At 39.3% G+C, this 13,848-nt stretch overlaps 1 protein-coding gene across 1 annotated transcript; it reads right to left on the reverse strand.

The window, feature by feature from the left end:
• Positions 1-230: 230 nt before the first annotated feature.
• Positions 231-13,494, reverse strand: LOC114269670 (protein SET DOMAIN GROUP 40). The gene is given in 7 exon segments (XM_082866977.1): positions 231-1,430; positions 5,490-5,673; positions 5,676-5,801; positions 6,135-6,275; positions 6,427-6,558; positions 12,989-13,139; positions 13,244-13,494. Coding segments are annotated over 7 exon segments (1,548 nt in total). The 5' UTR covers positions 13,408-13,494; the 3' UTR covers positions 231-780.
• Positions 13,495-13,848: the final 354 nt, after the last annotated feature.

A 13,848-nucleotide genomic window follows, 5' to 3' on the forward strand; every position in this document is an offset into this window, starting at 1 on the left:
CTCGAGATGCTAATTTAAACTTTTGTGGAAAAAATTCCACCCTTCGGCTTCATGAAATAAGCAGAGATGATTCACCCAAAAAATAAGCAGAGATGAAGATAGCATGGTGAAGTAGAATTTCAGAGTGACAATGGCTCAACTTGAGTGATTAGAACTGCAACACCCCATACCCGGAACCTGTCTTGTCTCATGACCGTTACGGATACCAAAGGGAGACAAAAGATAAAAGGCTTTTCCAAATGAGACTTCATTTTGGTTTACTTATAACATCTGAATTTACCGTCTCACAAAGTATGGGAAGTTGAACTAACCACTAATGTTTTTCAACTTTATTCCTCCAAAGTCCAACCACATCTCATCAAACTCATATTTGTCTTTCCAAATCAGTTGTGCCTTTCAACATTTGTTCTCTATAAAATACGCTACTAATGCAAGTTCTTCTCTTCAACACACAACAAACTTGTTTAGTACAGAGCCTATCTCCTTCAAAACTTTCTACTCCTATCAAACAATAATGGCTGCTTTTTATAGTTGTTAGGTTGTATCTCTGATCATGCATTATCACTTTCAAGCATCCGGACAACTGTGGTGGCTCAGGCTGCTCGCCAACTACTGCAGACAACAGTGCCTTCAATCCCATCTCCACCGAAAGTCACACTTCCTCCATTGCCTACAATGCCGACCATCCCCCAAGCCACATTGCCACCATTGCCGACGATGCCAGCAGCCCGAACCTTGCCAAAACCCACATTGCCACCTTTGCCAAGCACCCAAATTCCATCATCTTTGCCAAATCCGACATTGCCAACCACCATGCCCATCAATTACCTTAGAACAATAAGCAATGCAATCAGCTAGGGTTTTCTTGTACATAAGTCTCCACTGAACTGCCAATTTCCATCTATCCATGTATCTCTGCATCTGCCTCGATTGAAGTAAATTTACACTAGTCTCTCCATTGATCAGACCCTTGGTTTCTGCAAAAACACGAGCCTCGACTTCAAATGTTGATAGGAGTCTCTCAAGCTCTGCAGGAGTACAAAAATCTTGCATTTTGTCAATGGTGCAGAGAAGTAACTTGTCTTCCTCAATTGATGTCACAAATTTCTTCAAAATTACTTTGCAGTTCTTCACTATCCATCCCATGACAATTATCTCATTCTTCGCTGATAGTTGAGATCCTGAATAAACAAGGTGTCCAACAGATCGCCTCTGGCTTGGAGGGGTTAACCATAACTGCAGAGCAGAGAGTAGGGCGAAGGATGGCTTCCCGTTTGGGTGAATGTATAGTGAGTCCTTGGGCCATGAACACGACGAATAAATTTCAGGTTCTAAGGGAATAAAAGCCTTATCATTTGGGTTTTTATCTAGAAAAAACCTGTAGTGTTCAAGAAGCTCCAAATTTGTGTATGTCCCGTAGCTTAGACGGACCTGCAAACAAGAAGCCAGTATGCCTTATCCGCCAAACCAGAAATATTTTCAGGGAAGGACAAAAAAAAAAAAAGAAGGCAAAATGGTGTGCAAATGTCTCGATGAATACAACTTCAACCCTAAAAAACAAGACATGAAATTAAGCCACTTTGGAACTCGAAGTACAGACCTATTATAAGGTTGAGCAAAGTAGCAGCCAAAAACTAGCATGTGGTTCTTATTTTATCCTTTCATATCCTATAAGGCCTAATAAATTACTAAGGTGTGTTTGTTTGGGTGGAGATGACCTTGGGATGGGACTAATAATCTAACAAAATACATAATCTCACATTTGGCTAAAAAATTGAGGTCTGGATTAGTAGTCCATCCAGGTGTTTGGCAAAGGTTTTTTTTGGCTTTTTGGGCTAAAATTTACAAAATGACAAAATAGATTAAAATAGCCAATAAGATAAAATATCACATCAAACCCATAATCATTTCACTTTTCTTTCACAAACATCACATCCAACTACAAAAAAATCCAACTATCTTTCCAAACACAAAAATTTTAGCCTACTAAAATAGCCAAAAACTAAAATAGCCTATTAAAATAGCAACTTTCCAAACACCCACATGGTATCCCGCATATGGAGAACTATTGAATCCAAAGGAAGGGGTGGGATACACAATTGAAGGATCAAAAGGAAGTCCAGATTAACTAGTGTTGAAATTATAAAAATAACCCTCGCTATTTGGTTGCTTCTCCTTCATGTAATACATGATTTTAATTGTTTGTTAGATTGCCAATGAAAGATACTTTCTGTTGCTATGCTACTATAAAAGTGATTATTGTATGTTCATTGTGTAAATCTCAAACAACAGATCACGTGACTAATTAAAATTTAAAAATATATATTTAATTATGTCATAACATATATATATATATATTACATAAACTGTTTTGTTTGTTTGTTTTTCTTTACAAATTTTTTTTTCAATGTAAGGCACTGTCTTTTATTTAAAAAGAAATTGTTTCACTGTTTTTCAAGGAACACATTTGTTTTTAAAAAAACAGAAAAACTGAGAAAAAAAACCCCATTTTTTAAAATAAAATTGGAAAATTGATATTTTACTTTTTTAATAAAACAAGAAAGTAGGAAAGCTGATTGAGAAGAGATTGAATTGATCACATTTGCTAAGTTTGTTAGGTGTTGTTGTCAAATGTCAAAATTGTACATAGGCATGTCTTTAAAAATAATAAATGATGGGGCAAAAAAAATTCACATAAATTATAACAGGGTTACTATGGCTACTACACCATGTATTTAATATTATATCCATTCCAATCCCCTCTCCCTCCTAATCCCAAGCCAATCCAAATATGAAATAGGATTTACTATTCAAAAGAATTGATAATCCCCGAACTAACAGCCCTAAGGATACTAATCTCATCTAATCCAATTAGTTCAAACAAACATAGCCTTAGAGTAGGACCAAAAATATTTCAAGGCCTGTCTTATTATCATCTCCAGATTTATGGCACTTTCTCAGGAATTCTTTTATTTCGTTTGCAACAGCTGCTTCCTAGGGTTTACCTTTTGTTTGTTTTAGCCACTAGGGCTGAATGTCAATCACTACTTGCTCTGCATTTATCTTAATTACATAAATTTCCAATTTGTTAGGGATTTTAGGTGAAAGCTTTTGTTTATCTAGGATAAGTTACAGATTGTTGCTTAATGCTATCCCAAAAAGCTATCTGTCACATTTTCTCAATATCTACACATATAACAAACTGTTTTGCCTAAACATTGAACCTTTAGGATGATGTGTGAAAGTCAATTATGATGTATGATATGTTCAAAACAGTCATGTTGTAGTTCTACCAAAGTTCACCTTCACAGGTGAAATATACTTGACAGGAACAAGACATTAAGCATATATGAAAATAATCAACTTCATGACATTATAAAACCATAAGATCAAGCCCTTCTGAAGTTAACATCAAAATAAGAAGCTTCGATGGTCTCCTGATATGGAAACCTAGTGTAGAGGACAATTGAGGTTAAGTCATTATAAGTTACATCCAATATCATGAACCACTAATGGATGGAGATGTGGAGCATGCTAACAAGACAAATGAAAAACCTGAAATCTACGTAGTCAGGAGCTCAAGACATCGTCTAATCAAGGATTGGTCGAAATTGAAGTCTGACTTTCTGTTTGCTGTTAGCTTGCTGCTTAGTTTGTTTTTCAATGTTTCAGGAGTATATGGAATTTTGGTAATTTCCAAATTTGCTAGACATGGGCTGTGGTTGTGGTCCACAGGTTGTACAATGGGTCAAGTTTTTGCTTTTGAGTCTCAAATGTGGCCTATTTTAGGTCATGGATATTCTAATTGTTCAAAGTTTCTTTTTTTTTTTTGTTTTTAGTTTGAAGTGTTATCCTAGCAGAATTAGGAGAAGCACAATCACCTATAATATTCATGTACTCATCTTCTTATTTAATAGAGTGGAACTTTGTTAACTTGTGAGAAGCTTTTAAAAGCATTGTGTGATGTTTAATGCAACATTACCATCAAAGGCGATACCTGAAATTTTTTGACTGGGATTCTTGGATTCTTCTTTTCTCTCAAGTTCACTTTCTCAAATTACTATTCACAGGTCTAGAACAACACTCTTCTATCACCAAAACTTGCTACTATCAATCTTTTAGCCCTAATCCTTTCTCCTCTCTTTTGGCCTTTAATTAACACCTTAAACCTTAAGAATACATGCCCGTCTAGAATTTTCAGCAAGCTATTTACTGAAAATTCAGTAACTCTTCTCCTTTAAAACAAAGCCTGTCCTGAGCCCTTTCTATCTACAAACCCTACAATTTTTATTCCACCCTTCCAAAGCCCAAATGTATAGATGTTCAATAACTTTAGCCCACCACAAAATCAACTATAGATGGCATTATTATAAGTTTCCTTGTGCTACATCGGATGGTGACATTAATCATGAGACATCTATGACAGGGTGAACACACTGATACAACTCCATCATCACTAAAATGATGAGAACCGCGTTGACTAATCTGATCACAAGCTAGATTCACCTCACTTAACTTTCCTAAAGGATAATCAGTCGAGAAAAAGAAGAATTAATTTCTCCCACACATACGCTATCATTCAGTTTTGCTCAAAACATAATCACTTCTGCTTCTTTTTCTTTCTTTTCTTTTCTTTTCCTTTTTTTTTTTAAACCTTTAAATTCATAAATATCTCTCCAATATCTTCAAAGAAAATGAAGCTTCTACCCTAGTTCATCAACTAAAATAATCTCATAAGAAAATGGCATACATCATGGGACCTCTACCCAAAAATTCCCTGTAAGTTCTTTTATGAGAAAGCTAAAGGTAAAAAGCAAAGCTGGCCCCTTAATGCAAGCCTATTGGGATTTATATATTCTTTTTCCATTAAATTGTTCAATCACTCATTGTACACATTCTTTATCAAATCAATCTATCTAAGTTTTTGTGTTTGATTAGTATCACAACTATATATAAGTATCTAACCTATACCCCTTTTTCAAATCTAACGACTAGCCTGAGTAAAAACTTCATCTGTTCAAATTCAGCTTCTTTTGCCACAAAACTTGCAGTCACACCTTCATTCAGACTACACTCCGCCACAACCAGCTCGCAGTTAATCGCATTTTTGGTTACTCCTACAGAGTGTATGGCACAATAATATCATTAACAGTAAGACAATCATTTGTTAATGCTTCAGCAATTGCAGAGCTAATACATTCAAATTTCATTTTCAGACATCTCACAAATCTATGTCAGATGTCACTCCTATAAATGTTCAACATGTCGGAAACACTATTTGGAAGTCCTGATTGACATTTGACCGGTTACTTCACAGGCTTAGATTTTCAAATATGGCACATCTATACACTATATGATATCTCAAAACCAGGGCCACAAGACCACAAATAAACGCTAATGGAATGAATTATTGAAAAACCACATACAGCTGCCATACTACCTAATATAATGCATTATGTTCTTAAAGGTATCAAGAATGATTAGCAATTCCTGCTCTCCTTTCTTATAGTTTCTTCTAGCATAGAAGCAATATGCAGAGACATCATCCTCATAGCCACCATCCGTTAATCTCAGTAAATTTGGATCAATCTGTGCTACATCAAATTGTTCTGTGGTGTCTCCATTCCATGAAAAATTTACTTACAAAGAAGAGGCATTTCTCCTACTACTTGAGTCTTCAGAGACAAGGGGTCTTCAGAACCGAAGTCCTCCTCCCCAGGTGCAGCATAATTCAACAAGTCCCCCATAGGGCATAAACACTCAGCATTATCCCATGGTACATGCAACGTATGGGAGGATATCTTCAAGCATATGTCGAAATTATCAAATTCTAAAAATTTGAAAATTAGATAGAAAGAATTGACAATAACAATCATATTAGGCCAAAGACACCATCACTTCCAACAAGTAATAAAACAATGAATCAATCAATACAAAAATGACGTATTATTTTGAGCATTCCTTTAATCCTTTAATGCATCAACTTTTTTCCTTACTGGCGTGAAACCCTTGATCAAGACTAGATAAGTTTTAGCTCCATATGGCTGACTGACTCAGAAAACGGCATCAGCACACCAATGGACAACATATTTTGCTGGGCAATATTTATTACACAAAGCACCAAATGTACTAACACTTGCAGAAGACCAAAGCCATGCAGTAAAAGATAGGAGACGACGCTTTAAGTTAAGTTCTTTCATAAGGGAAATAGCTTCTTTCCAATCGAATTCAGCCTTCAGTTTAGCCTTTTCTGCAGCCCAGATAGCATCATTCACCTGAAAATCATGTCAGATACTTCAGGGAACCATTTTCTTCTTTTTCATTTTAAAAAGCAAGTAGCATCTTGAATAAATAACATTTGATATTAACAAAAGCTCAATTACTATATTCAAGGAAAGAACAAATTTCTAATCCTGGAAAACAAACTTGGAAAGCTTGTGTCTCAAATTGACCAAAACATGGTAGTGTATCGTAACTGCAGGGTAACTGCATCAGGTAGGGATATCACCAAGAACTCTTTCCCTTGCCCATTTTATATAACAAACAAACAGTCAATATCTGCATTTAGAAAACAAAGAAGAAAAAGAAGAAATTTAGACAAGGGTAAGTATTAAAAAATCCGACAGAGACAACCAAATGAACATTGTAAATGAACCATCATATCACTACCCCAATAAAATCCCTATTTGAAAAAGCTGTGTTTGGTGTGGCTTTGAAATCATGATTCCACCCCTCCGATTGCATGCACTGTTTGGATGGAGTTTTGAAAATGTGATTTCACCATACATTTCAAAACAATTCCCTTTCATGTTTGGATGGAATTTTCAAAACATATTTCTCTTTCACATTTCGTCTTTTGCAGAGGAGTTTTTGAATTTTGAGTCTATCCGGTCATTCACCCGGACGTTCCCTAGACGTCCGGCTGGTTGACCGGAATAGTGTAAATTTTTTTTTTTTTTTGCAATTGTCAATCGCCACCTGCTATTTGGAAGAGAAAAAAAAAAAAAAAATTGTTTTTGATGTTTTTTAAACATACAAAATATTTTTTTTACACCAAAATGATAAATTATCTTTTTGAATTGAATTTTAAAAATAGTTTGGTTATGAATTTTGAATAGAATTTTGAATAGGGTTTTGAATTGTATGTTTGGTTATGAGCTATAAGTTTTTTAATTAAGTTTTGAAAATTCTTTTCAAAACTCATGAATTTTTTTTTTTTCTTATTTCACATGTCACACCAAAAATTCTGTAAGATTTGTTTGAGAGAGTGAGAGAAGCTATAGAGTGAGAGAGAGACTCTGAAATGTTTGTATTATGTTGTGTGATTTACAAAGAGATGAAGGCTCTCTTTATAGAGAAAAAAAGGGGCATTGGATACCACCATTATCACCGAAAGCAAACACTATACAATTAATAATATAAAGTTAAAGCTAGTCTATCATAAAGCTATACAAATAATAATGAAGTCTGCTAAAGCTATGCTAAAGCTATTCTAACAGCCCCCCGCAAACTCAAGGAGGGAAAGCATCAACAAAGTTGAGTTTGGAAACAAGATCATTGAAGCGGCCAGGAGGATGAGCCTTAGTGAAGATATCAGCGGGTTGATCGACTGAAGCAATAGGAAGAAGATGAACAGTTCCACAGGTGACATGCTGGCGAATAAAATGACAATCAATCTCAATATGTTTGGTGCGATCATGAAAAACATCATTGTGAGCAATCTGAATGGCACTCTGATTGTCACAGTAGAGAGGCGTAGGAGCAGATGAAGAAACACCCATATCAGCAAGGAGCCAGCGAAGCCAGAGAAGTTCTTGAGTAGTATCCGCAAGAGCTCGGTATTCAGCTTCGGTGCTAGAGCGGGCAGTGAGGGATTGTTTTTTGCTACGCCAAGCAAGAAGAGAATCCCCTAAGAAGAAACAGAAGCCCGTGGTGGAGCGTCGATCCGTAGGATCCCCAGCCCAATCAGCATCAGAAAAGGCACGTAGGTCAAGAGAGGAAGAAGCCGAGAAGTGAAGACCATGGAACATAGTGCCTTTGAGGTAGCGAAGGATACGGAGTAGAGCAGTATAGTGGGGAGTGCGAGGAGCCGACATGTACTGACTGACAATGTGAACAGCATAGGCAATGTCAGGACGAGTGACTGTGAGATAGACAAGACTGCCGACGAGCTGGCGATAAAGAGTAGCATCAGAGAGAAGAGTCCCATCGAGAGGAGTGAGACGAATCTGGGGATCAACCGGAGTAGAGGCAGTTTTGCAATCAGTAAGACCAGCTCGAGCCAGAAGATCGGATGCATATTTGGCCTGGGACAAATAGGAACCAGTAGAATCATGAGAGACTTCAAGGCCTAAGAAGTAGTTAAGAGTACCAAGGTCCTTCATCTCAAACTGTTGGTGGAGAAATTGTTTGAGGTGGAGAATACCAGCTTGATCATCACCAGTGATAATCATATCATCCACATACAGAAGAAGAAGAGTAGTACCATGAGAAGTAGTCCGTATAAAAAGAGCAGAGTCATAGGAGCTAGAGGTGAATCCGAAGTCATGAATGGTAGAACTGAACTTAGCAAACCAAGCACGAGGCGCTTGCTTGAGACCATAGAGAGCACGCTGTAGTTTGCAAACCTGATGAGGTTGAAAAGTGGACCCAGGTGGGGGTTGCATGTAGACCTCTTCAAGAAGATGACCATTGAGGAAAGCATTTTTGACATCCATCTGAAAGAGCCCCCAGTGGCGAGCAGTAGCAACAGCAAGTAAACTGCGAACAGAGGTAAGCCGAGCAACAGGAGAGAATGTCTCCTCATAATCAATGCCATATTCTTGGTTGAAACCCTTGGCAACAAGACGAGCTTTGTAGCGTTCAATAGAGCCATCAGAATGTGTTTTGATTTTGTAAACCCATTTGCAGCCAATCGCAGTCTTGCCAGGAGGAAGATCAACAAGATCCCAAGTATGAGCTTTGTCCAAGGCATGGAGTTCATCAGTCATAGCTTGCTGCCAAAGAGGATTAGTACAAGCCTCACGATAGGAGGTAGGTTCATAAGTAGAGAAGGCAGCAGATCCAACAATATAATCACGAAGATGAATAGGAGGTTGAGTTACCCGGCGGGGTCGACCCGTAGGAGGATCGGTGGGAGGAAGAGTCGGTGGAGAAGGAGGTGTGGCAACCAGAGGTAGACCTTCAGGTAGAGCAGGCTGGACAGGATCAGGGGTGAGCAAGGGCGTCTCGATGGAGGAGGAACCTGTATCAAATTCAGCAGAGAAAAGATCGATGGAAGGATTAGTAAACAGTGCAGTAGTGAAAAGTCCGGGTAAGTGAAAGGAGGATAGCGAGGAAAACATTTGGTGTTCCCAGAAAACGACATGGCGGGAGATACGAAGACGTTTAGAGAGAGGATCCCAACAGCGAAAACCTTTATGTTCAATTCCATACCCAAGAAAGCAACAAAGACGAGAGCGAGGTTCAAGTTTGGTGTGTTCATGGGATTGAAGTAAAACAAAACAAGCAGAGCCAAAAACCCGGAGATTGGCGTAAGGAGGGGGAGTGCCATGCAGACGTTCAAAGGGAGTTTGATTATGGATGACAGGGGTAGGAGCACAGTTGATAGTGTAAACAGCAGTGAGAGCAGCTTCTCCCCAAAAGTTTTCAGGACAGGAAGAAGAGAGAAGGAGAGCGCGAGTAGTGTCAAGAATATGCCTATGTTTCCGTTCAGCGCGGCCATTTTGCTGGGACGTGCCAGCACAGGAACGATGAGGCAGTGTACCATGATGCTGAAGAAAGGAAAGGAAATCTGAATCCCGATATTCCATAGCATTGTCAGAGCGAAAAATTTTGATGGTTTTGGAGAATTGGGTGTGAACCATTTGTGCAAATCGATAATAAATGTGTTTAAGTTCAGACCTATTTTTCATGAGAAAAAGCCAAGTAAACCGGGAAAAATCATCAATAAAAACAACAAAATAGCGGGATCCCCCCATAGTAGTAGTAGGGGAGGGCCCCCAAATATCCGAATGTATAAGATCAAAAGGGGCAAGAGAAACAGAAGTACTCTTATTAAATGATAAAGCAGGTTGTTTGGCAAGTTGACAGGGTATACAATCGAAATTATCGGGAATTACATGACCCAACTGTCCACTAGAAACCAAAGACCTTAAACGAGTAACAGAAATATGCCCTAAGCGACAATGCCAAAGATGAAAGGGAGATAATAAGGAAGTAGATGTAGGAGCAGCAATCTGAGGAGAGGCAGGAACATGAAGGTGAATGAGTTCATAGAGACGTCCACGCTTACGGCCGATCCCAATAGTCTGCCCTGTCTGAGGGTCCTGTACCAAACAATCAGTAGCAGAAAAGGTGACAGTTAGACCAAGTTCACATAATTGACCAATGGAAATAAGGTTTAAGGTAAGAGCAGAGATATGATAAACGTGAGGTAGAGATAAAGAAGAGGTGGAAACAGTACCAACATGACGAACAGACATGAGGGAACCATCAGCAGTATGTATTGAGGGAATATGAGGAGATGAAGATAAGGAAGAAAAGATAGTAGAACTGGAGGTCATATGATTACAACAGGCAGAGTCAAAATACCAAGAAGAGTTACCTGGGATGACAGACAAAGCAGTAGGAGGAGGTGTACCAGATGAGGAGAGAAGTTGTTTGAGCATGGCCTCTACATCCGTTGGAGAAAAGTGAGGGGTAGATGGAGCAGGTGACTCAGAGAACCCTGCAGAGGGGGCAGTGTCAGGGTGATGAGACTGATTCCCGGAAGCAGCAGCAGCAGTGTGATAAGACTGATTCCCGGAAGCAGAAGTAGCAGTGTGATGAGACTGGTTGCCGGAACGATGAAAACTTCCCCGGGAAGAGCCACCGCGAGAGGAGTGGCTATTGGAGGATGAGCGAGATGGATTGCGAAAACAATCCTGTTGCAGATGACCAGGACCAAGTTTGTTGCAGTAGCGGCAGGATCTGACGGGGCAATTGACCAGGAGATGGGTTGAAGGAAGGCCCCGATTCTGACAATAGAGGCAAGCAGTTGTCCGCTGGGTAAATGATGGCCGGGACGGAGGAGTGGCAAGAACAGAGTCCACATGATGAGTTTGAAGAGTACCTAGACGAGTCTCCTCTGATAGCAACTCAGAAATGGCTTGTTCAAGAGTGGGCAAGGGATGGCGATGAAGCAGAGAGGCACGTACGGGCTCAAAAGAGAGGGTAAGAGCCATGAGAAATTGCACCAACCTTTGCTGGTTGCGATGGTTAGTAAATAAAACTGCATCTTCGGGGTCATGCCAGGTTGGTTCTGAAAGAGCAAGCTGATCCCAAACAGAGTATTTTTGAGAAAGGAAGTCATTAATGGACTGAGTGGATTCTTGACGCATGCGGTGAAGTTGGTTCTGAAGTTGATATTGATGGGCAAGACCAGTAGTCTGGTATCGTTCTTTCAAAAAATCCCAGATGTCTTTCGCAGGAGTAGTTACAGAGTCAAGTTGAAACCGGCCAAATTGAAGACTGATAGAGGTAACAGAGGTATTACGAAACCAGGTAATGATTTGGTAATTCTTACTGTCCCATTCCTCAAGTCGGTCTTCATATGTAGCAGTAAGAACAGGAGTTTCAGTAGTGGCACTGTCTTTGACTGGTTTAGTCACATCCCCGGTGACAATTCGCCAGAGCTTCTTGCCTTTAAGAAAGGAAGACATGGCTTGGGCCCACAGAACATAGTTTGAACCATTCAGAATAACGGAAATGGGATGGGAGGTGTCAAGACGATCCATAATACTAGTTAAGTAGGATTAAAGCAACAGGAAGAGACCTGTAGGAGCAAAATTTGGTAAAACAGAGTGTACCAGTGAGTCCGGAAGGTCGAAAATAGCCAGAAAAGGCTGCTGGACAGAGATGATGTCAGCGATGATGTCAGCGGCGCACGTTAGCAGAGTGCAGGGAGGAGCACGTTAGCAGAAAGGCGGCGGCGCACGGTAGCGAAACAGGCGCAGGCGCGGCGCACAATAGCCGTTTTGGCGCACGCGGGTGCAATGTAGTGAAGCGGCGCACGAAAGGCGCACAATAGCAGGCGCGGCGTACGGGAGTGGCAGGGCTGACGTCAGCCGCGGTTGTGTGGGCGCGTGGAGGCTGTTCTGAGAACGGGCTAGGTGCCGTTGGAATCGTGAGAAAATTCCGAGCGTTTTGATGTATGCCACTGTGTACGGGACTAAACACAAAAAATTGAAAATTGCCAGAAATGTAACACTGGGCTCTGATACCATGTAAGATTTGTTTGAGAGAGTGAGAGAAGCTATAGAGTGAGAGAGAGACTCTGAAATGTTTGTATTATGTTGTGTGATTTACAAAGAGATGAAGGCTCTCTTTATAGAGAAAAAAAGGGGCATTGGATACCACCATTATCACCGAAAGCAAACACTATACAATTAATAATATAAAGTTAAAGCTAGCCTATCATAAAGCTATACAAATAATAATGAAGTCTGCTAAAGCTATGCTAAAGCTATTCTAACAAATTCAAAACTCAATTCAAAAATCTTTTCAAAACTCATAACCAAACAAATTTTCTCTTTTCAAATCATAATTCCAAAACTCACAAACTCAAAATACAACTCTATTCTCAAATCATAATTCTAAAGCTATACCAAATGCAACCTTCATTTTTCTTACAGAAACTAGAATTTAAATGCTTTATCCTATAATTTGCTGCTGAACAAAGACTCAGACCTTTGGATCCTCTGTTTATTATTAGGAACTACTAAACTAATTAGAAGATTAATCACCTTCAAAGTATTCATTTCCTTTCTTATTCTTTGCTATATTTGTCATTTACTCTGTAATTAGAATTAGAATTTGATTTTTCAAATGATACAACCGAATACGTGAAACATGATATGTAACAACTAAGCAGGCTCAGTCAATCACTTGTAATATTTTCCAGGAAACCAAACGGCGAATAAAGAAAAGATTAGTGAGAGTGTGAAACCTGAGTGGAGGATAGAGAAGGGTGTTTATTGATGGAAAGAGAGAGTGGCGGCTGGTCCTTGAGTAGAATTTGAGTGGTGATTAGGGCTGATTTTGGAACTCTGAGGATCAATTCGCCTTTTCTAAGATCACGGACAGCTGCTAAGCCTCTCCTGCACCATACACATCCAATCACATATAAAAATATATACACATAGATATAGATATAGATATGATTGAGAATTTGAGATAGAAGATTGGGAATTATTAGATATACCCGCCAGAGTCAGGGAATTGTGAGACGGAGAGAGATTGACGGAGACAGGAGGAGGAGGAGGAGGAGGAGGAGAGAGGGCGGTTCGACGACGGACAGTCTGATATTCCGATCTCCGCAGCCCATTTCAGCAAGCTTTCTAGGCTTCCTTCTTGTTCTTGTTCCATATCCCTCTGTCTCTGTGTTTTGTTTTCTCACAGTTGTGAAATTGCACCTTGACATTGGATTTTTTCTTCTTCATATATTTCCCGTTTTAGCTGCCTTTGTTTGGCAAGTTGGGTTGGGCTAAAATAGCCACAGAAGATAAAATAGGTTATTTTAGCCATAACAAATAAAACATCATATTCAACTCATAATCATTACACTCTTCTCTCATAAAAAAAGTCAAAAAAGTCAAAAAGCTAAAAAGTCCTTCCCAAACCAAGCTTTTTAACCCAGGCTAAAATAGCCAAAAAGAACCAAAAAGCCAAAAAACCAACCCACTTCCCAAACGGAGGCAGCAATTTCTCAATTTTCAGTGACCGACCACAAAACCCATTTTTAACGGGGCCGCTAAAAGGCTGGTTGAGGTAAGCCAGGCCCAAGATTAAAAGTGCTTTTTTTTTTTT

Source organism: Camellia sinensis, chromosome 4, assembly GCF_055761805.1.
Source record: "Camellia sinensis isolate YWXY chromosome 4, ASM5576180v1, whole genome shotgun sequence".
NCBI lineage: Eukaryota > Viridiplantae > Streptophyta > Magnoliopsida > Ericales > Theaceae > Camellia > Camellia sinensis.